At 54.4% G+C, this 19,078-nt stretch overlaps 1 protein-coding gene across 2 annotated transcripts in view; it reads right to left on the reverse strand.

The window, feature by feature from the left end:
* HIPK2 (homeodomain interacting protein kinase 2) overlaps positions 1-11,491 on the reverse strand; it is a 136,954-nt gene extending 125,463 nt beyond the window's left edge. For both annotated transcript variants that reach the window (XM_042795578.1, XM_042795577.1), the window contains exon 1: positions 11,229-11,491. In XM_042795578.1, the coding sequence (XP_042651512.1) occupies positions 11,229-11,247 (19 nt within the window). In that variant the 5' untranslated portion in view covers positions 11,248-11,491. The remainder of the gene's footprint in view (positions 1-11,228) is intronic.
* Positions 11,492-19,078: the final 7,587 nt, after the last annotated feature.

Raw genomic sequence — 19,078 nt, forward strand, 5'->3', positions numbered from 1 at the left:
CTCTTGTCCTACCACTTGTTACCCGGGGGAAGAGACCGGCACACACTTCACTACACCCTCCTCTCAGGTAGTTGGTAGAGCGCGGTAAGTTCTCCCCTGAGCCTCCTTTTCCCCAGGCTAAACCCTCCCGTTCCCTCGGCCGCTCCGCACAGCACTTGTGCTCCAGACCCTTCACCACCTTCGCTGCCCTTCTCTGGCCACGCTCCAGCACCTCGATGTCTTTCTTGCAGTGAGGGGCCCAAAGCTGAACCCAGTATTCGAGGTGCGGCCACACCAGTGCCGAGTACAGGGGGGCGATCCCTTCCCTAGTCCTGCTGGCCACACTGCTCCTGACACCAGCCAGGATGCTCTTGGCCTTTTTGGCCACCTGGGCACGCTGCTGGCTCATATTCAGCCAGTTGCTGACCAACACCCCCAGGTCCTTTTCCACCAGGCAGCTTTCCAGCCGCTCTGTCCCAAGCCTGTGGTGTTGCGGGGGGTTGTCACCCCACTGCAGGACCCGGCACATGGCCTTGTTGAACCCCATTACAGATGGCCTTAACCCGTTGATCCAGTCTGTCCAGGTCCCACCGTAGAGCCTTCCTTCGCTCAATCAGATCAACACTCCTGCGTAACTTGGTGTCACCTGCAAACTTACTGAGGGTGCGCTTGATCCCCTTGCCCAGACCACTAACTCTATGGAACAGATATTAAACAGAACTAGCCCTCATACTGAGTCCTTGCGAACCCCACTTGTGACCAGTCACCAACTGGATTTAACCTTACTCGCTCTTTGGGCCCAGCCACCCAGCCAGTTTTTTACCCAGTGGAAAGTACACCCATCCAAGCCATGAGCAGCCAGTTTCTCCAGGAGAGCGCTGCAGGAAGCAGTGCCAAAGGCTTTACTAAAGTCTAAGTAGTCAACATCGATCACCTTTCCATCATCCACTAAGCGGGTCACCTTGTCACAGAGGGAGATCAGGTTAGTCAAGCGGCACCTGCCTTTCATAAACCCACGCTGACTGCGCCTGATCACCTGCTTGTCCTGTACGTGCCGCGTGATGGCACTCAGGATGACCTGCTCCACAACCCTCCCTGGCACAAATGTCAGACCGACTGGCCCCCAGCTCCCCAGATCCTCCTTCCAGCCCTTCTTATAGATGCTAACTCGCAGTCAGCTGGGGCCTCCCCGGTCAGCCGGGACTGCTGACAGGCTGGTGAGCACTTCTGCCAGCTCCCTCGGTACCTCTGAGTGGATCCCATCCCGCCCCGGGGACTTGTGTAATTCTAAGTGGTGTGCCAGGTTGCTAACCCCTTGGATTACGGGGGGCTTCATTCTGCTGTCCACCCCTGCCTTCCCACGAAGGGTGCTGGGTACCCCAGCAACACCTGATCTTACTATTAGAGACTGAGGCAAAAAAGGCATTAAGTACCTCAGCCTTTATCACTGTGTTTCCCCCCACATCCAGTAAAGGATGGAGGTTCTCCTTAGCCCTCCTTTTGTTGCTAATGTATTTATAGAAACATTTTTACTGTCTTTTACAGCCGTTGCCAGATTAAGTTCTAGTTGGGCTTGGGCCCTTCTAATTTTCTCCTAGCATAACCTCACAACATCTTTGTAGCCTTCTTGAGTTACCTGTCCCTTCTTCCAAAGACCATAAACCCTCCTTTTCCTGAGTTCCAGCCAAAGCTCTCTGTTCAGCCAGGCCGGTCCTCTTCCCTGCTGGCTCGTCTTTCAGCACATAGGCACAGCCTGCTCCTGCACCTGGAGGATTTTCTTGAAGAATGTTCAGCCTTCTTGGCCTCTGTCCTTCAGGACTGCCTCCCAAGGGACTCCATCAACCAGTCCCCTAAACAGGCCAAAGTCTGTCCTCTGGAAGTCCAAGGCAGCAGTTCTGCTGACACCCCCCCCCCCCCTCCTTACTTCTCCAAGAATTAAAACCACTATCATTTTACGATCACTATGCCCAAGACTGCCCCAACCATCACATCACCCACAAGTCCTTCTCTGCTCGCAAACAACGGGTCCAGCGGGGTCACCTTCCCTGGCTGGCTGACTCCCCGGCTGTGTCAGAAGTTATCTCCCACACTCTCCAGGAACCTCCTGGAGTGTTTCCTCTCTGCGCAGCGCCGCACTGAATCCACTGGATCGCATCCAGCAGCAAATAAACGCCCTGACCCCAAACTATAAGCAAAAATAAAGGTCTTCCTGCCCTATTCACCCGAGAGAAAAAACCATAATCTTAAGAGACTCGCTGCCAAATGTACTGACATACCTGAGCTGCTGCTGGAGAGAACAGTACGGCGAGCCTCACCCGCTCCAGCTGCGCCCAGCCTTCGGGCCACGCACACCCGTGCGCGGCGCGATGCACGGGCGGCTCTCGCCCCGGCGCTGCTACCCGCTTCGGTCACCTGGACGGGCGGAGGGAGACGGGCAGCCACAGGGACAGAGGGTGGGACGCGTGCCCTTAAAAGCCATCACGTGCAGGCTGCGGGGAAATTCAGCACGCGGGGCCTGCTGGGGAGGAGGGAATACCAAATCTGCGCTGCACAGCCGCCTTCGCCATGGCAGGGGCAATGGCAGCGAGGGAGGAAACCGCAGGGACCTCAGATCGATGGAGAGTGATGGTGTTTCAACTAATCTCTGCCCCAGCAGAACTTCCTGAGCATGGAGAGCAGGATCAGAGATCTTACGGGAATGCTACAGCACCAGTTTTGCCCCCGGTCTCGGCTCCAGCTGAGGAATCCCCGGGCGGGCTCTCTGTCCCACCTAGGAGCACCAGGATACCGGCGGTATCTCCCGTCCTCACCCACCCTCCCCTCCACAGATGTTAGAGACAACAGCAGGGAAAACACCCAGGAGACTGAAGTCAGTAAGGACAGCTGCAAAACCAGTCCAAGCCGGGATTTTAAGGAATTCACCCAACTTTCTGTCCTTTGCTGGCCTTGGCTGTGACAGCCTCAGCCCCTGTATTTCTCAGGGATCCCTTCCCTCTCTCCTGTTACAGCCACTCGCCCTCATCTTCCTTCCCCACCGATCCCTCTCACCCTCTTCTCTCTTGTTCCGGACTTGTTTTCTTATTTCTTCTCAACCTCCAGCCCACACTTCCCTTCCCTGAACAAACCCCTGTCAAAAAATGTTTAAGGAAACCCACATATTGTGATTTCCTCTCCCCAGAGAGCGCAGCTGGTTTGTATAATCCACCCTCCTGTGTCTTCGTCTACATAAAATGCAAATCCTTCAGGGTGGGAACTATCTACCCCTGCATGTCAGCGTCACGCCTGGTACAGTAAGGTCCTGCTTTTGTTTGGCACTGAAGCTACTGTAGCAAATACAACCGTTCTTAGGAATATTTCAAAAGCACCAAAAGAGAGTAAAAGGAAGTCTGAAAACAATGCCAAGCATTTTGTGGGGGTTTTTCAGTTTCTTTTGGGGGCTAGGTTCTGTTCCTATTTTTTATGAAAATTTTTCTCTTCTGTGCTTTCTATTTGGGACTGCAGAGTGGAAAACAAAGCTAATCTTGGTCAAGAAATAGATACTGTGCTTTTTTTTTTTTTTTAAATTGGCAGGTGACACCAAGCAGGAAGGGACTGCAAAGTCAGGGGAATTAGATTAGAATTCAAAACAATCCTGACAAATTGAAAGGTACAGGTTGAAATTCAAATAGGACAAATACAAAAATCATACTCTTAGGTAGGAAAGTGTAGCTCCACACGTACAGGACAGAAAAAGGCTCACAAGGCATCGGACCTCTCGGACAGGATCCGGGAGCCACGGCGCATCACAAGCTACACACAGATGAACGATGCCACAGTGCAAAAGCTAAACCAACCAGGAGCACTGCCTGTAAGAGACGTGAAGGAATACTTCTGCTCTACTTGGCCAGCACAGGACCCCAGGTAAATGCCATTCCAGAGAGAGGTGGACCAGCTGAAGAGAATGTAGAGAACTAAGAGGGTGGTCAGAGCTGCAGAAAGCAGGGCACAGGAGAAAAGAGCTGAAGGATGCGCTGGGAGAGAGGATTTAGCCTAAGGAACCCAAAGCCAAGGAGAGACATGACAAAGAAGAAGAAATAGTTTTTCCATACCCACTGTCGATAGGACAAGGAATCACAGCAAGCAAAGCAGAGTGAAGTTACAGAGGAGGTAAAATCTCTTCAATGACAAAGATAGCTGAAGGCAGCCTGGGCAGGCTGTGGACCCTCCATACATGGAGAATAAGCTGGACAAGCATGTTAAGAAACATGCCAGACAAGCACGCGTTTGGTATAGTACATCCTCCTTTGAAAAACTTTTGGAAGTCTTTCCTATGCCCACTTCCTACGATTTCAATTAGATTTCAGTGAGAACTAAGTTTCTCGGGCATTTCAGCGTAGCCCACAGACCAAGTTAAACCCGTCAGCATTTAGAACCAGAGGAGATGTTAGCCTGCAGCGTACCACCGTGTAGCACTGTTGTTCCCAGGTCTTGCTAATGCCTTTAAGGATTAAAGGTTATAATGAACAGGGAAGACAGCTGCCCTTCTGAGTTTCCCAAGTATCTCTAGCAAATACCACTGCCTTGCAGGGTGACCTTTCCCACTCTTCAGGGTAGGAGCTGTGAGCAATTGCTCTCACTTCATCCTTCCAGAGACAGATGTCAGCACAGGCACTGGAAGGTGAGCAGGACAGAGAACAAAGCATGAACAGAGAGTGAGCTTCAGCTTCTCCAAGCAAATGTCCCATTCAGTGGGAAACGCTGAAGAAGACCAAGGGAGCAAACTCTGCTTCCTCCACCCAGCACAGAACTCTCTGTCTCTCTCCCCAGAACGCAATGCAGACGGGCTAACACTCGCTGCACGGAGACGGCGCTTCCCCCACTGCGTAGCTCCCGGGCTTTCAGTGGCACTGTTGCTGATCCACATTATGATCCCCAAAATCAGAATCAAGCCCAGGAGCAGCTCAAGGGACTCACGCCTCGAGGGCATTTGCCTCCCACTGGCTATTTTGGACCCTCCCCATGAATAAGTGAAAGACTCCGTTCCTCAGCATCATTCTGTCAGGGGCTTGATCAGACAGCCACTCTTTATACAGCACCTTGAACACACACAGCACTGTATAAACACACACCATTACAGTTTATTATTATTACTTCCATTCAATAAATAAATTCTAATGGCGTGATTTTTTAATTCTTCTGGCCCTGACTATGGACTCGCCAAGGCATTTCAGAGTGTGGCAATGCCCTTGCCAGCCGACAGAGACAGGGGCTGCTCCTCCGCTCACCTGCAAGGGGAAGTCTCAGAAGAATGATTTCCCCCATAAAAATCACCCAACTCAGAAGGCTACCTGAATTTAAGAGTGGTCCCAAAATAAATGCACCTGCGCTTTCCAGAGGGAGGACCTCAGTTGCTGATGTGGCCAAATGAAGGAGGATTCAGGTGCGCTCGTTGTGCTGTAAATGGGTGGAAGCAGAAACATGCCTCTACTCTTCCTCCACGACAAACAGACAAATTGCTAAATGCCCTATCATCTGGAATGAAATTATCACCTGGGTTTATTTTCAAAACAAAAGCTGAACTCCGTACTGCTGGGGGGGAATAGTTTCAAAAGAAGAGGCCTCCTGTTAAACACCTAGGTCGACAGTAGGGTATGTAAATAGCTGAAGAAACAACCTTTTCTCTAAATAGCATTTAATTCTCACTTCTTGTTATCCACCAGTTAACCTTCCAAAAGCAAGAAAAAGACCTATAAATAATATCTCTCATTCCGAGGGCAGAAATTTCCTAGTAAGGGTGAGGAAACAGCCTCATTTTTATAAATGGACTGATTAAGCTATAGAGGCCATGAGTCAGAAAGGTACTTCAGCATGTGGCCAGCTTTAAAGACAAACAATTCTAATGAAGTCAGCAGCGCTGCCTGTGAGCTTAAATTTAGGCACAGACCTTAAAATATCTTCTTAAATTGGGATCAGAGAGGAAAAGGGTGGAACTTTCAAAAACATCCAGCCTCAGCCTACCCATCCTCTGTGGACACAGGGATGGGGACACCGTAACAGCCGTCAGCCCACCACTCGATGCCTTCGCCAACTCCCCTTCTCGGGACTCCTGCCCGAAGGTCCGTGCAACCCCAGCTGCCTCAACACCTGCACCGAGGTGGTCTGACCTGCCTCATTCCAGTGTCCCTCAGCCCAGGGCGAGCAGAAGGTGGCTGAACCTGCCCTTGGCCTCGCCAGCTGGCACAATTGCTCTAACACCATCACCTGAGACCCACTTGGTGAGGCCCGCAGTCAGGACAGGGATCTACCTCCGCGCCCTGGGCACCAATCCTTCCACGATTTGGCTTCCCAGAACCTTCCTCCTGACCGAACAGCCACACGCTTTTACGCCCCGTTGCTGTGATGCGGCCAAAGCTGAGCCTTACTCATTTAGCCAGCCAAGTGCGTTATCTGCCTCTGAATAAATGGCCTAACTTCCAGAGGTTGACCTAAGTTCAAAACCCTGGCAGGCATCAAGGAAGTCTCTGGGCTGTCCCCCATCAGTAGCAGGCCTACATCGATCAGGGTGCACAGCCAGCTCCTACCCAGTCTGGATAAACCCACATCCAGTGGTTTCAAAGCACCGTGTGAAAGTGGGCGGTAAATAGCAACCACAGGGTAAATGGGGAAACTGAGGCACGGGAAAATGAAAATGACTTCATTTTCCAGGCCAGCTGCGGTATCTAGCTGAAGCCAACAGGGTTTTCCCCACCTGGTACAGCCACGCAGAGGAACGCGCGGCACAGAGTCCACGGGCCCACAACTGTGGCGAGTAACTGTGCTTGCCTCCTTCTCCGAGCGCGGTGTTTGGCTGCTCGCCCCGGCCCCCGGTCTCAGCAGCGCTCTTCCCGCTTCCGAAAATAAACCAGCACTTTTCACCCATTGCATCTCAAACCCACTTAATCACTAGACGCGGCAGCATGATAAGAACAATAATCGTAACTGGAGGGGGCTGTTACCCTGGCCATGGCCATATCCTGAGTTAATAAAAACTTGCGCTTTTGGTCCCAGCACTGACTTAGCTTAAGCTCTGGTTACTGATTCATAAACAGGAAGCGCCTCTGAGTTATCATCTCCCTGCACGAACTTTGGGGTAAAGACCTTTACTCCGCCTCCCCGATGAGCAAGTTTTGTGCGCTTTAACGAGATTTGAGGATGCGTTCAAAACCCAGCAGGGCCGGGCTGCTCCTGGCGTTAAAGCAGACCCGATCCGTGGGGCGGCCGGGGTCAGATTTTCAGGCTTCCCAGCCCCTCGCGTGACAGGGCCGGCGCACAGGCAGGCTCCCGCCTGCGCCGAGCTCCAGCAGCGGCACCGGTGGCGAGGTGCAATTTACAACTATTACCCAGATTAATTCCATAAGCCACCCACACAGAAAACTACCGATGGGGCTGCTAAAAATACACCGCGAGTTGCAACAAAGTTGTCAGGAATAAGTAAGAAGCAAAGCAAAGAGGAACAAAACCAAAACAGAGGCAATCGCTGTTTAGAAAATAAAGGTGAAGGTATATAAACACCTCTTTTTACCCAATTCTGAAGGATGCCGGGTACCAGGCACCCAGGAAATCGCTGGAGCCACCCACCCACAGGGCAGAAATGTACCCACGGCCCAGGCACTGGTGATGCCGAGCAGCAAGCAGCCCTCTTAAAACGGGGTCTCCCCTGGTCCGTAGAGCCTGGCTCTGTCTCCGCACTAGAGGAAGTGTCACACGATGAGCGTGGCGGTGATGATTTTGCACAGCAAGGGCACCATTGCCTAGAGAGGCCAAAGAACCAGACTCTCTCCTGCCTCGAGCCATTCACCTCCCCTGAAGCCGACACAGCCGCCCCTCCAGGGCTCAGCGGGCCCGTGGCCACCAGTTTGCCCCAGCTCTGGGGCTGAGTCCAGGCAGGATCCAACCTGACGAGTTCTGCTTTGAAGCCCAAGACATTTCCCCGTACGGCTCGCAATCGCAGCTAAAATCCAGGTCAAACATTGTGCGGCGGTGTTACTTCTGTTTTATTTTACTTGCTAGGTTTTTATGTCCTTCATTTTACAGCTCAGCTCTGCAACACCCGGAAAAAAAAAAAAAAATGAATGAGAAAAACCCAGTAGAGGATGACAGACAAAAACTCCGAGTTCCTTAAAACGAATGGGAAAATTCTGCTTGCACAGTGGATGGGGGGAAGGATTTCACGCCAGATATTAACTTATTTACCATGCCTCGCCTATTAATATCAGGTGAGGCACCACTCTGGTCCCAGAACCGGTATTTAAGCCAGCTGCTCTGCACAGGCACACACCACCCTCACCTACACGTCGAGAATGGCGGGTGACTCTGTGCATGTGCTCTATGTTATCACTCACTTAAATTTCTGCTGGAACCGTCTCGTAAGGCCTCCGAGGTGTCACATCTCCTCCCGGGGCGCCTTTTTCTGTCAAAGAGCCTATGCTCTGAAATCCGTACGGCGGAGATACTGTTTCACCTGCCCTCGCCTGCTTTGCGGCGGTGGGCATGTGTGTGTGCCACCCGGGGCCGCTCGGTCAAGGGCGAGGAGGGGAGAAGTGACTGCCGGCCGCAGCGCTGATCCAGCCAGCGCTGATCCAGCCCCTCGGCTCCTGCGCTCTCCTCAGCGGCCTGACTGGACACGATGCTCCGGAGGAGAAGCCACCGGCCAGGCTGGCTACGCACGCGGGCTGAGGCTCCTCAGGGAGGATGGCAGCCCTTGCCTCCTTCCCCAGGAGGAAATCGCATCCCCTGCGACAACTAAGTTTTTATCTATGCACTGCCTTATTGCAGGGAATTCGAAGGACCTCTCATGGCAACTAGGAGGCGAAAAACATTCATTAACCCCTCCTCCGCCTCCCTCGGAGACATCCAGCGGCAATTTAACCCGCAAACAGACAGCAACACAAAACAGATAAAACAACCCCTATCAGCCTTGACGCTATCTACCGGCTCCTGCCATTGGGGATAGTCACCTACTTTAGGGCTTGAGGCGTGCCGCAGACCGTTCTGTATCGGTTGCAGGGAATCTGGGGGTTTTTGTGTTTGGTTTTTTTTTTTTTTTACGGGTTGCTTTCAGGGCTTTTTTTTCTTTCTCTTTTTTTTTTTTTTTTCTCTCTCCCCATCCGCTCCCTCCTTCCCGTCAGGCAGAAGCACGGGCGCCGCCGAAGTTCGGATGCTCTAAGGAACCGCTAAACTTCCACCGCACGCTTCGGTGCGGCAACCGCTGCCCCCTCCCCGGGAGGAAGCCGGCGCCCTGCCCGCCCCGGCTGCGGCCGAGGCCTCCGCGCCTCTCCCTTCCCTCCGCCCGCCCGGCCCGGCTCCGGGGAGGCGGCCGGGCCGCCGCTCGGGCCGCGGCGCGCCGGGAAGGGGAGCGCGGCCGGCTGGACCGCAGGCCCCGCGCCTCACGCAGCGCCCGCCGGGCCCCGCACCGCCGCCCGCCCGGGGACGGGGGCGGGGGGACGGGGGGGGGGACGCGGCCCGGCGAGCAGCGAACTTCCGAGGAACCGCCGCATTTCCCACCCCGCCGCTCGGGAGGGGCCGGGCAGCCTCCGCGGCGCGGCGGGCGCTGCGAGGCCGGGCGAGGGGCCTCACCGGTAGCCCGGAGCCCCGCACCGGGGCGGGGGGGGGGGGGGGACACACGGGACACAGGCCCGGCCCGGCGGGGGGGGGGCTGCGGGCGGGGAGCGGGCAGGTACGCGCCGGGTCTGCGAACGGCGGCCAAGCGCCGGCGGCCGCTCCCCGCTGCCCGCGGCCGCTCCGCGCTGCCGGCGCCGGGAAAATGGGGGGGGGGCGGGAGGTTTTGGGGGTGGGAGCCCGGAGGTTTGGGGGGGGGGGGGGGGGCTGCCCGGGCCTGGGGGCCGAGGCCGCTCGGCGCGGCCGGCAGAGGGCGCCGCCCCCCGGGCCGGGCCTCCCCCCTCCCCTCCCCCGGCACCCCGGGCCCGGCACCGGCACCGGCCCCGGCCCGTCCGCCGCGCAGGGCCCCGCCACCCCCCCACACACACCCCCCCCCACACCCCCCCCCGCCCTCCCCGGACGACGGCGCCGCCGCCCCCCCCCGCTCCGGCAGCCCGGTGCCCGGCGGCGGCGAGGGCGGCGAGGGCCGGTTGTCCTCCCTCCGCTGCCGAAAACGCTCCTCTTTGTCTCCCTGCCTCTCGCGGGGTCCCAACTCCGCCGGTGCGCCCGGGGCTGCCCAGAAATAACCCGGCGGGCCGGTAACTTTACACCGCCCGCCCTCCTCTCGGGCGCTGCAGCCCGGGCTCGATTTTCTCCTCAGATAAGTTTTACCGGGCTCGCCATGGGGAGAAAAGTACCGTGTGTCGCCGTGTCCCCCCCCCCCCACACACCCCTCCCCGCCGCCACGGACCGACCGGTCCCCGGGCGGGATAACGCGGCGGCCGGGTGGATGTCCCTCCGGTTTATGTAACGCTCCCCGGCCAGCGCCAGGCCGGGAGGGGTGACGGGGGAGGATAAATGCATCGCGAGGGGATTTAAATTAACCCTGATCGATTTTAGATTTTTTTTTTTTTTTTTTTTTTTTAACAAACAGCCATCCTGCAATACGCACCGATCTAACACACGCACACACACACACCCCCCTCCCCCTTTTTTTTTTTTTTTTTTTTTTTTTTTTTTTTTCCCAACCCGAAAAAACTAAGTTAGGGCACTTGGGCTTCTCGCCGCAGCCCGGGCTGGGCGGTAGGAGAAGCCGGAGGATCTGACAGGCGGCTGCCGGCAGCCCCGTCCCCCGCCGCCGCTGCCCGCGGGGGTCTCCGCGCCCCGGCGCTTGGGCGGGGGGGGGGGGGGGGGGGGGGGGGAACTCTTGGGGAATGGGCGAAAGCAGCGGGTGGCCGGTCCTGGAAATGGGAACTGCAGCGAGGGGCACGCACACACACACACACACACACACACACACACAGGGCAAAGCTCCGTCCACCTCATTGTTCTGCGCGGCACCGGCACGGACTTCACCCGGGGCCCGAGCGCCCGGGACCGCGGGGGGCTGGGGGGGGGGGGGGGGGGGGGGGGGGGGGGGTTGGGGGGTGCTGGGGGGCAGAGAGCCGGGGGGCGCCCCGCGCCTCGCCCCGCTCTCCGCCGGGCGCCGGGCAGGGCGGGGGGGGTGCCCCGCCGCCAGCCTCCCCGCAACAACGCCGGGGGGACCCCCGGATCCCCCCCAGCCCCCCGCGGCGGGGCGAGGGGTGCCGGCAGGGCGGGCCGTGCCGTGCCGTGCCGTGCCGTGCGGGGCTTACCTTCGTACATGGGGGCCATCGGTGCAAGGACGCCTGTTATTCATGGCAACGCCGCCACGAACGACGCGAGATCGCAGCCCCCCCAAACTCAACACACATCTGCCATCTTGAGCGGGTGTCTCTCGGCGGAGGCGAAGCTGCCGCCTGCCTTCTGCATCGCTGCCCGCCTCGGCGCGGGGGGAGCCGGGCACATCCAGCCCCGCTGCCGGCCCTCCGGGGCGGGCGGGCGGGGGGCGGCGGCGCCGGGCCGGGCCGGGGCCGGGGCCGGGGCGAGGCGCGGGGCCGGGCAGGGGCAGCGGGCGGCGGGGCCCCCCCGGCTCGGGACGGCGGCGCTGGGGAGGGAGGGAGGGAGGGAGGGAGGGAGGGAGGGAGGAAAGGAGGGAGGGAGGGAGGGAGGGAGGGAAGGAGGGGGGCTGGCGCGGTGCCCCCGCTCTCAGCGCGGCATGGCTGCGTGTGCCGGGGCGCCTGCAAAAGTTGCTCTGGGGGTGAGAGAAAGGGAGGGAGAGACGGAGGGAGAGAGAGAGAGACGGAGACCGAGACGGAGAGGAGGAAGAAAAAAAAAAAAAAAAAAAAAAAAAAAAAAAAAAGGAGGGAGAAAAAAAAAAAAAAAAAAAAACGAAGGGAGTTTGCAAATAATCAAGCGCCGATGGCACTGATCGCGGCTTCCCAGAAGGAGAGAGAGCGAGCGAGAGAAACCCTCTGCTGAGATTATGTGGGATCTTGTTTAACAACACATTTCAATCAGGAGAAAAAAGGAACAGTCAACAGAAGTTGGTGAAACACTTCTGTCTCCCCCCCCACCCCCCTCCTCTTTATAGAAAAGAGAGGAAGGGAAAAAAAAAAATAAAAAAGGCAGCTGATTGAAGCTTTGCAATTCACTGGCTGTGGGGATCATATAATTTGAGCTCATGTTTTACAATAGCATGGAAAATTCCTACCTCTCCCCCTCTCCCCAAATAAATCTTCTATTCCCTCAAGGCATTTCACAATCTGGTTCGCTGACAAAAGTTCCAATTTATCCTTTTTTTTTCATTTAGCTCGCTTGCAGTGTAAATATTTAGCGGATGCATTTAAAATAAACATACGTTGTTGCTTTTAGGATTGGGTTGTGTTTTTGTTTTGGTTTGGTTTGGTTTTTTTTTTTTTAAAAAAAAAAAAGGAACCACATCAAAGAAGTGTTTACTTACAGAGATTGACAGCCACTACTCCCCCCCCCACCCTTTTTTTTTTTTTTTTTATTTTAAAAGATCCATCTCTCTGCTTGAGCTCTTGCTGTAGGAACACCAACCCAACCAGCATCGTTTTTGTCGGTGTATACAGGAAAGCTGTAGGTGAAGCCCCGTTATCTGGAAAGCCAGGGGCTTTACAAAGGCAGGTCAGTCACCAGGTGCCCATGACACAGGGAAGGAAGCTGAGACTCATGCGAAGCCTTTGGGAAAGGTGGAAACGAAACCTTGAGCCGTGATCCTGCCTTAACTCCCGTCTGGATCTGCCCGCCCGGAGCTCCTTACAGGGAAGCAGTCTGGGACCAGAGCAGTGAAGATGTGGGCTTTTCGTGCCTGCTGTTACGGCCGGTCCCCAAAAACGCTGCCTCTTGCTGCTGCTGGTGCCAGCCCCGACCTCTCCCGCCGCAGGACTTGATCAGAACACTGTTCAACACCCGGCTGCTCCTGCTGCTGCCTCGAGGACGAGGAGGAGGCAAGAGGTAACTGCTCTTTGGGGATCTCAGTGAGAGCCAAGCCTGACCCTTAGTCGCGGGGTGCTCAGAGGATGCCTACGCTGGCAGATGAAAGCGGGGCCAGGCTGCAACCCGTGTTGACCGGCTGATGGAGCGGGACGGCCGTGCCCGCACTGCGCAGGATGTGACCCCCCAGGCTCCTGTGGGCCCCCTTGTTTGCAAGGTATCTTCAGTGTTTTGCATGATTTTTCCCCCCCCCCCCCCCCCCCCCACTGAAAAAACGCCTGAAATAACAGGAGGGCTGCCTCATGACTCATTAGCATTCTATTTACAACAGGAAGCTGAGAAAACGTGTTAAATGTGTCTGGGAGTGGTGAGGCAGGGCAGGTGGAGGTGATGGAGGGCACAGTCGGCTGGGATGGCACTGGAGGACTCTGTACAGCAGAGGGAGCAAAACCTGCTGCCGTCTCATCCCTGCTTCATTTTGAGTGATCCCAAGACCAACCACCACCAAATCCTGGAAAGAACTGGAGCTGCCTCCAGCTGGACCGCTGGGCAAGTCCAGGCCAGAGCTGGAGGGCGAGCGGTGCAGGCGGCAGCAGGCACAGTATTTGAACGTGCTTCTCTCCCCTCTTTTATTTAGCCAGGGCGACCCTCAGGGTTTGGCTCTAAGCACTGAGTCAATAACCTCACGTTTTCCCAAAGCACGTTTCTGGTCATTGTAATTCCACGCTGCTCACTTCTTTTTATGACAGAGGGCATTATCTGCTTTCCGAGGCTACGGATGCTTGTGATCCCAGCCTGCCTGCTTGCCCTTGGTCAGAGCAGCAGCCATGGCCCCCCGTCTCAGAGCTGCAGAGGAGACGCGGAAAAGTATCAGAGAAGAGCAGAGGACAGAGCCAGAGGCTGCTGAAGGGACCGGCTTCTCTTCTCGTCACCGCACTTTGCTGCAGAGTGGCTCCAGCTTAACCACATCACCCTCGCTCTCCGTGGCTGTGAAATGGGGACAGGGCTAGCAGCCTCTCCCGCCCGAGCCTGCACGGGTGGGTTCTCCTCCCTCTCCGTTTCGCCCTGGAGGGGCTGGTGGGGGGGCTCTGCAGGACTCGCTGTGGGTGGCCTGGGCATGGCAATGGTGGCTCCTGGCCCTGTGGCTGCCGGGTGGAGCACACGGGGGGGGGGGGGGGTGTGCGGCCAAACCTGTGCGTGACATACCTACGGGAATGCTAAAGCTGCCTGGCTTCAAAGCACAGGTTATTCTGCCTCTTTTAGGGAGAAGGTGCTGAACTTGATGGACTACTTGGCTGGCCCAGGACGGCAATTTCTGATTGTCTTTCAGGTTCAGTAGCGCCAAGGACGTTACAGATTCTCATCTGCTGGTAATGCATCCAAAGATAGGAAAATTAATGGGGATATTTTCACCAACTAGGAGTGTTCCGGTCTTACATATTTTTAACTATTGCTGCCAAATGAGGTCACAGCATAATTGGTAAACAAAAAAAACAGCTCCAACAGGTCCTGACCTTGGCCCAGATCGGTGCCTAAAACCTGGTGAGTGGAGGAAGCGTGTGGCGTGTGGGCATGCGGAGGGAGCAGGGGGTTGCCGTCCTCCCCAGCTCGCCCAGGGGCCTCCCCACGAGCGTCTCCTTCTGAGGAGACCTGGGTCTTGGCATTGGAGCTGGGGGGTACGAGCCCTCGCTGCGCTTTCCGCTGCTGTGCGCAGATGGAGCTGCGCTCCCGGGGTGGCCCAGCTCTGAGCCTACAGCCTTCTTCTTTCCATTCGCCCCAAAATTGAACATCCATGCACGGATGCTACCCCCTTGGCCACCTAGGCCACGGGGCTGGGGCCAAAGCGGCGGTGCGAACGTATCCATCGGGATCCAGACACCGGCAGCGCGGCTGCAGCAGCCCCGGGGCAAGGCCGTTCTGCGGGAGAGATCACGGTCTGCCCTCTGCGTGCCTGAGACCGCAGACACGGCACTGAAATTTTGAATCCGGAGGGACCTTCCCACCCCAGCAGACTGCTTCTTCTCTTTGGCCCCTTCACGTGGGAGAGGATGGCAAGCCAGCGCTGGAGCAGCACGCATTACCATCTCGTCTTAGGATTTTTCGTTTCCCCATTTGCGTATTTGGGTCTACCATAAACACGCCCGTGGTCTGGGTGCGAGTCCATGGCACGCTCAGCCTTGCCATGCAGCGTTGTGCGCCGCCGAGGCGGCAGCACCCTCACCTGCACCCACCAAGCCAGGGGGTACGGGGGTGGCCTTTTTACAGGGCTGGGCTGGCACTCGGGCGGGGGATCTTTTCCATTTCTGCCCCACATACACAAATTTTGGTGGTCTGGGGCATGTCACTCACTTCTCCAGAAAGGCACACGGTGTTTGACTGGCGTGTCTCAGGGGGCTGCTGGTAACAGCCAGAACCTGTACTCAGCTGCAGTGGGAGTAGCAAGAGTCGCTGCTTCTTGCTGGAAATGATGAGAGTGTGGGGTTCTTTTTCTTTTCTCTTGGAAATTATTATGGATTTTGGAGGCCAAGGTGCAAGAAGGAAGTCAGGCGAGTTTTAAAACATAGTTGTTGGGCATCATTCACGCTTTAGGAGGATTGTGTGAATGGACACAAGGTGCCCTTTGGTCTCTCAGAGCCAAAAACCCTACAGTGGCATCACGTCCTCCCTTCTGCCGCCGCCGCCGGGCCCCGGCTGTGCCAAAAGTGTGCGAGGGGCAGCGCCAGAAGTGCCTCCTGCTGAGGTGCAATATTTTCCCCTTTCTCCCAAAGAAAGCGGAGGGGGTTTGTGGCTCCCAGCTTTCTCAGCTCATTGTCCCTCCACTGCAGTTTCTTCTTCAGAAAGATTGAGCCTAAAAAAATGTACTAATAAAGGACTGTAAGATACATTAAAAAAAAAAAAAAAAACAAAACAAACAAAAAACAGGAAAAAAAGGTTGTAAGCATGCAGGGAGAGCACGTCCCCTTCGGTGATAACCTTTAATACCTGTTTGCCTTTAGGGAGGAGCTGGAAGGCACCATGTTGTTCACAAGAATCAGGCCCCAAATCTTTCGCATTAAGCAAAGCAAAATATTTCTGTAAACACCAGGGGAAGGTTTCCCAGTGAAATACACACAGATGTTTTCTTTTTAAATGTAAATCAGTACGGGAATGGACAGTTTAATTAAAAGCAAAATTATTAGGTAAGTGCTGAGGGAGTCTACTTTATTTGCTGGGTACACTCACATGTTTTTACTGGTGAGTCAACGGCAATTTTTAATTTCTTTCCTCCCAATATGATCAGCTCCAAGACTGACCACTGTGATGCGGGATATTTGGGGGAGGATTTTTCCATGGATAGCAGGAATGTCTGCCCTGTGTGCATATTGTGGGCACTCACTCAGCAGCCTGCTGCCGTACGCCCATTCCCAGACTTAGTCTCTGCTCATCGCTATCGCGCACTTGGTATGGGCTGCCTCTGGGGCATCACCTGGAGCAAATCCTGTCCCTTGTGACTGGGAGTTTGGGGAGTTTGGGGAAACACTCGAGCTTGCTGCTAGCTGGGATGCTAAGGGAAAGGGGCTACCGTATCAACTGACTTTACACTCTGCTGCTGCTCTGTCGCCAGACTCAACCCCGTTCAGTACCACCCGTCCCTCCACACACAACCCTTTTCGCAGGCAGATGTTTTGCAGAAGCCCCCCCTGCCCCCCCTCCAACCCATGCCTCCCTCTTCAGCGTGACAGATGATGCAGACTGACTTCTAAGCACATCAGAAAAGAAGTCAGCGTACTGGACTGGGACCACGACTGCTTATTTTTTAATGTCCTGAGTAAAGGCCCTTATCTTTGAATGCATATGGAAAATATGCTGCACACTTGAGTGGGGTTGGGGACTGGTGGCTCTGTCATTGCTAAAGTTCAAAATAAGATCACCAAAACTTACAGCAAAATTATCCCGTGCACCAGCGAGTGGGACTTGATGAGAACACAGATATTTTGACTCAGTTTGAACATCAGTGGCATTCTCAGTGCAGCTCATGTGATGCAAACGCCTCTTTCAGGGGGTAACAGTTGGATTTATGGTGCAGACGTACAGAGGGATGGGACTTAATTCCCGCTATGAAACCAACCAGATGATGCTCATAAAGCCTCAGTGGCTTCAGGAGATGTACCCCGATAGAGGCAGGAGTGTGGCAACGAGAGACAGGACAGATGTTGGTAAAACCCTTTAGGTGCCACGGGTGGAAGAACGGTGCGATGCAAGCGCACAGTCTGATCAGTGCCCTGGGGAAGGCAGAGATCTGGGTCACCTCATCCCTGCCTACCACCACATCTGATCATATTTCTGAACCTTGATTCCCCATCAGCAGCACTGCTGAAATAAAATGCCCTAAAAATTATGTGGCCTCTCCGTCTGAGGGGTTAAACACAATTTCCCATCATCGAGCTTTTGCAGTTGGCTCAGGTATTGTTGTCAAGATCTTGGATCCTTTTCTTCTTATTATTAAAAAGAAACTTTGAAATATATATAAAAAAAAAGTGCTTATCAGATAATGAAATTCTAGCTGTGGTCAAGTCTTTCAAACAACCAGGGCCATGATTTAATTGGAAGTAATTATAGTCTTTTCTGAAGCATAATTTTTAGGGTATTTTTTCCCCTGACATTTGCAGTGTGGAAATTAAAAATAAAACGATGTCAGAATCACGAGATTTCAATCTGTCTTCAAACAATAATGTGGGCTAGTGTCAGAGGTTTGTCCTTGGCTGGAAGGAGGAAAAATTCACTGAAGAAAATCCTCGTAGTGAAAATAGCCAACAGCACCTAGTCGTGCATTTCCTGTGCTCAGAAATTCCTGGGAGACTCCTGTTTCCCCCAGCTCACTAGAAACCCTCCTGCCTCTACTGCAGTGGGAAGGGGCACGTCAGTACCTAGCTCCTGAGAGCACCGCATCTGTGATGCAGACTTTGTTAATTATTCCACCGGATAAGGCTGTATTAAGAGACATACTTAAAACAAAGGAAAAAACAAACAAACAAACAAACCCACCCCCCCAAAAAAAACCAAACCAAACCAAAACAAAAACAAAACCAAAAACAAACAAACAAACAAAAAAAAGCAAACCATTCTACACAACAAAGAATAAATGCAGTCCTTATATCCCGCTGAAAATAACCCAGCTTGTAACAAAGTTATTTCCACAAATCTTCCCTCCTCCCCCTGCCCCCAATATTTTCCCAATTTTTAAAAAAGAAATTTTTCAAATTATCCTCTTCTTTTTTTTTTTTTTTTTTTTTGCCCTGATTTCACTTTGTAATTCCTTTGGTGAAGCAGCTGAGGAAGTACCACCAGTGTGTCCCCTAACCACCAGCTCTGTCTGGGTTTCAGCTGGGACAAGCTCACACACTCGCTCTTGCCCCAAGTGCCACTCCCGAGGGAGGGACAGTCTCCACCAGCACAAACTCGACCTTTTTGGCATCAGCAGGGCCCTGTGGGCAGAGCCTCAGCTGCTGCCAGCCAGAGCAGCTCTGTTGGTACTGGTGATGCTGTGATGCCCACAGACAGATACGCATCTCTAAATACAGCCACTCAGAAGGACAATTTGGCCCAGCCTTTTAAATCAGCAGCTTCAGCCGCTGAATCATTTCTGTAGGGATGCATATGCACATGCAAGGAATCACCTTGCACTCCAAACCACTGTGCTTCTGGATCTGAAATTTTAGATTTAACGCCCATTTTAAATCCGTTCCTGAACACCAGTCAAAGGGAAAGAAGAAAACTATTTCAGATTACAAGAGCAACACATATGAAGAAAAAAAGTCATATACGAGGCAGGCTGTGATTATAGAGCAGTACAAAGTGCTGCAGAGGACTGTGTGAGCGATGCTCTGTTCTGAAAAGCAAGTTGTCTTTTTGATGAGCCATTAGGTGAGGTTCCCTATCATTACAGACTCTATGGAGTTATTCACCGGTTGAGTTACAAGCCAAATTCCCACTGGGCAACGCCTGCCTGGCCCACTCACACACCCCACCTCACCGCTCAGCTGTATTTACCCCATTCTCCACTGCCCATTTTAAAAAGACCCATTGTGTGGCATCACAATGGCAAAGAACATCTAAGATTGATCTCAGGCTTGGCTTCAGCAGCAAGGGAAGGAACGTCCTTCTACCCTTCAGCCTCTGACACAGC

The sequence above is a fragment of the Tyto alba genome, unplaced genomic scaffold, assembly GCF_018691265.1.
Source record: "Tyto alba isolate M040663 unplaced genomic scaffold, T.alba_DEE_v4.0 Super-Scaffold_21, whole genome shotgun sequence".
NCBI lineage: Eukaryota > Metazoa > Chordata > Aves > Strigiformes > Tytonidae > Tyto > Tyto alba.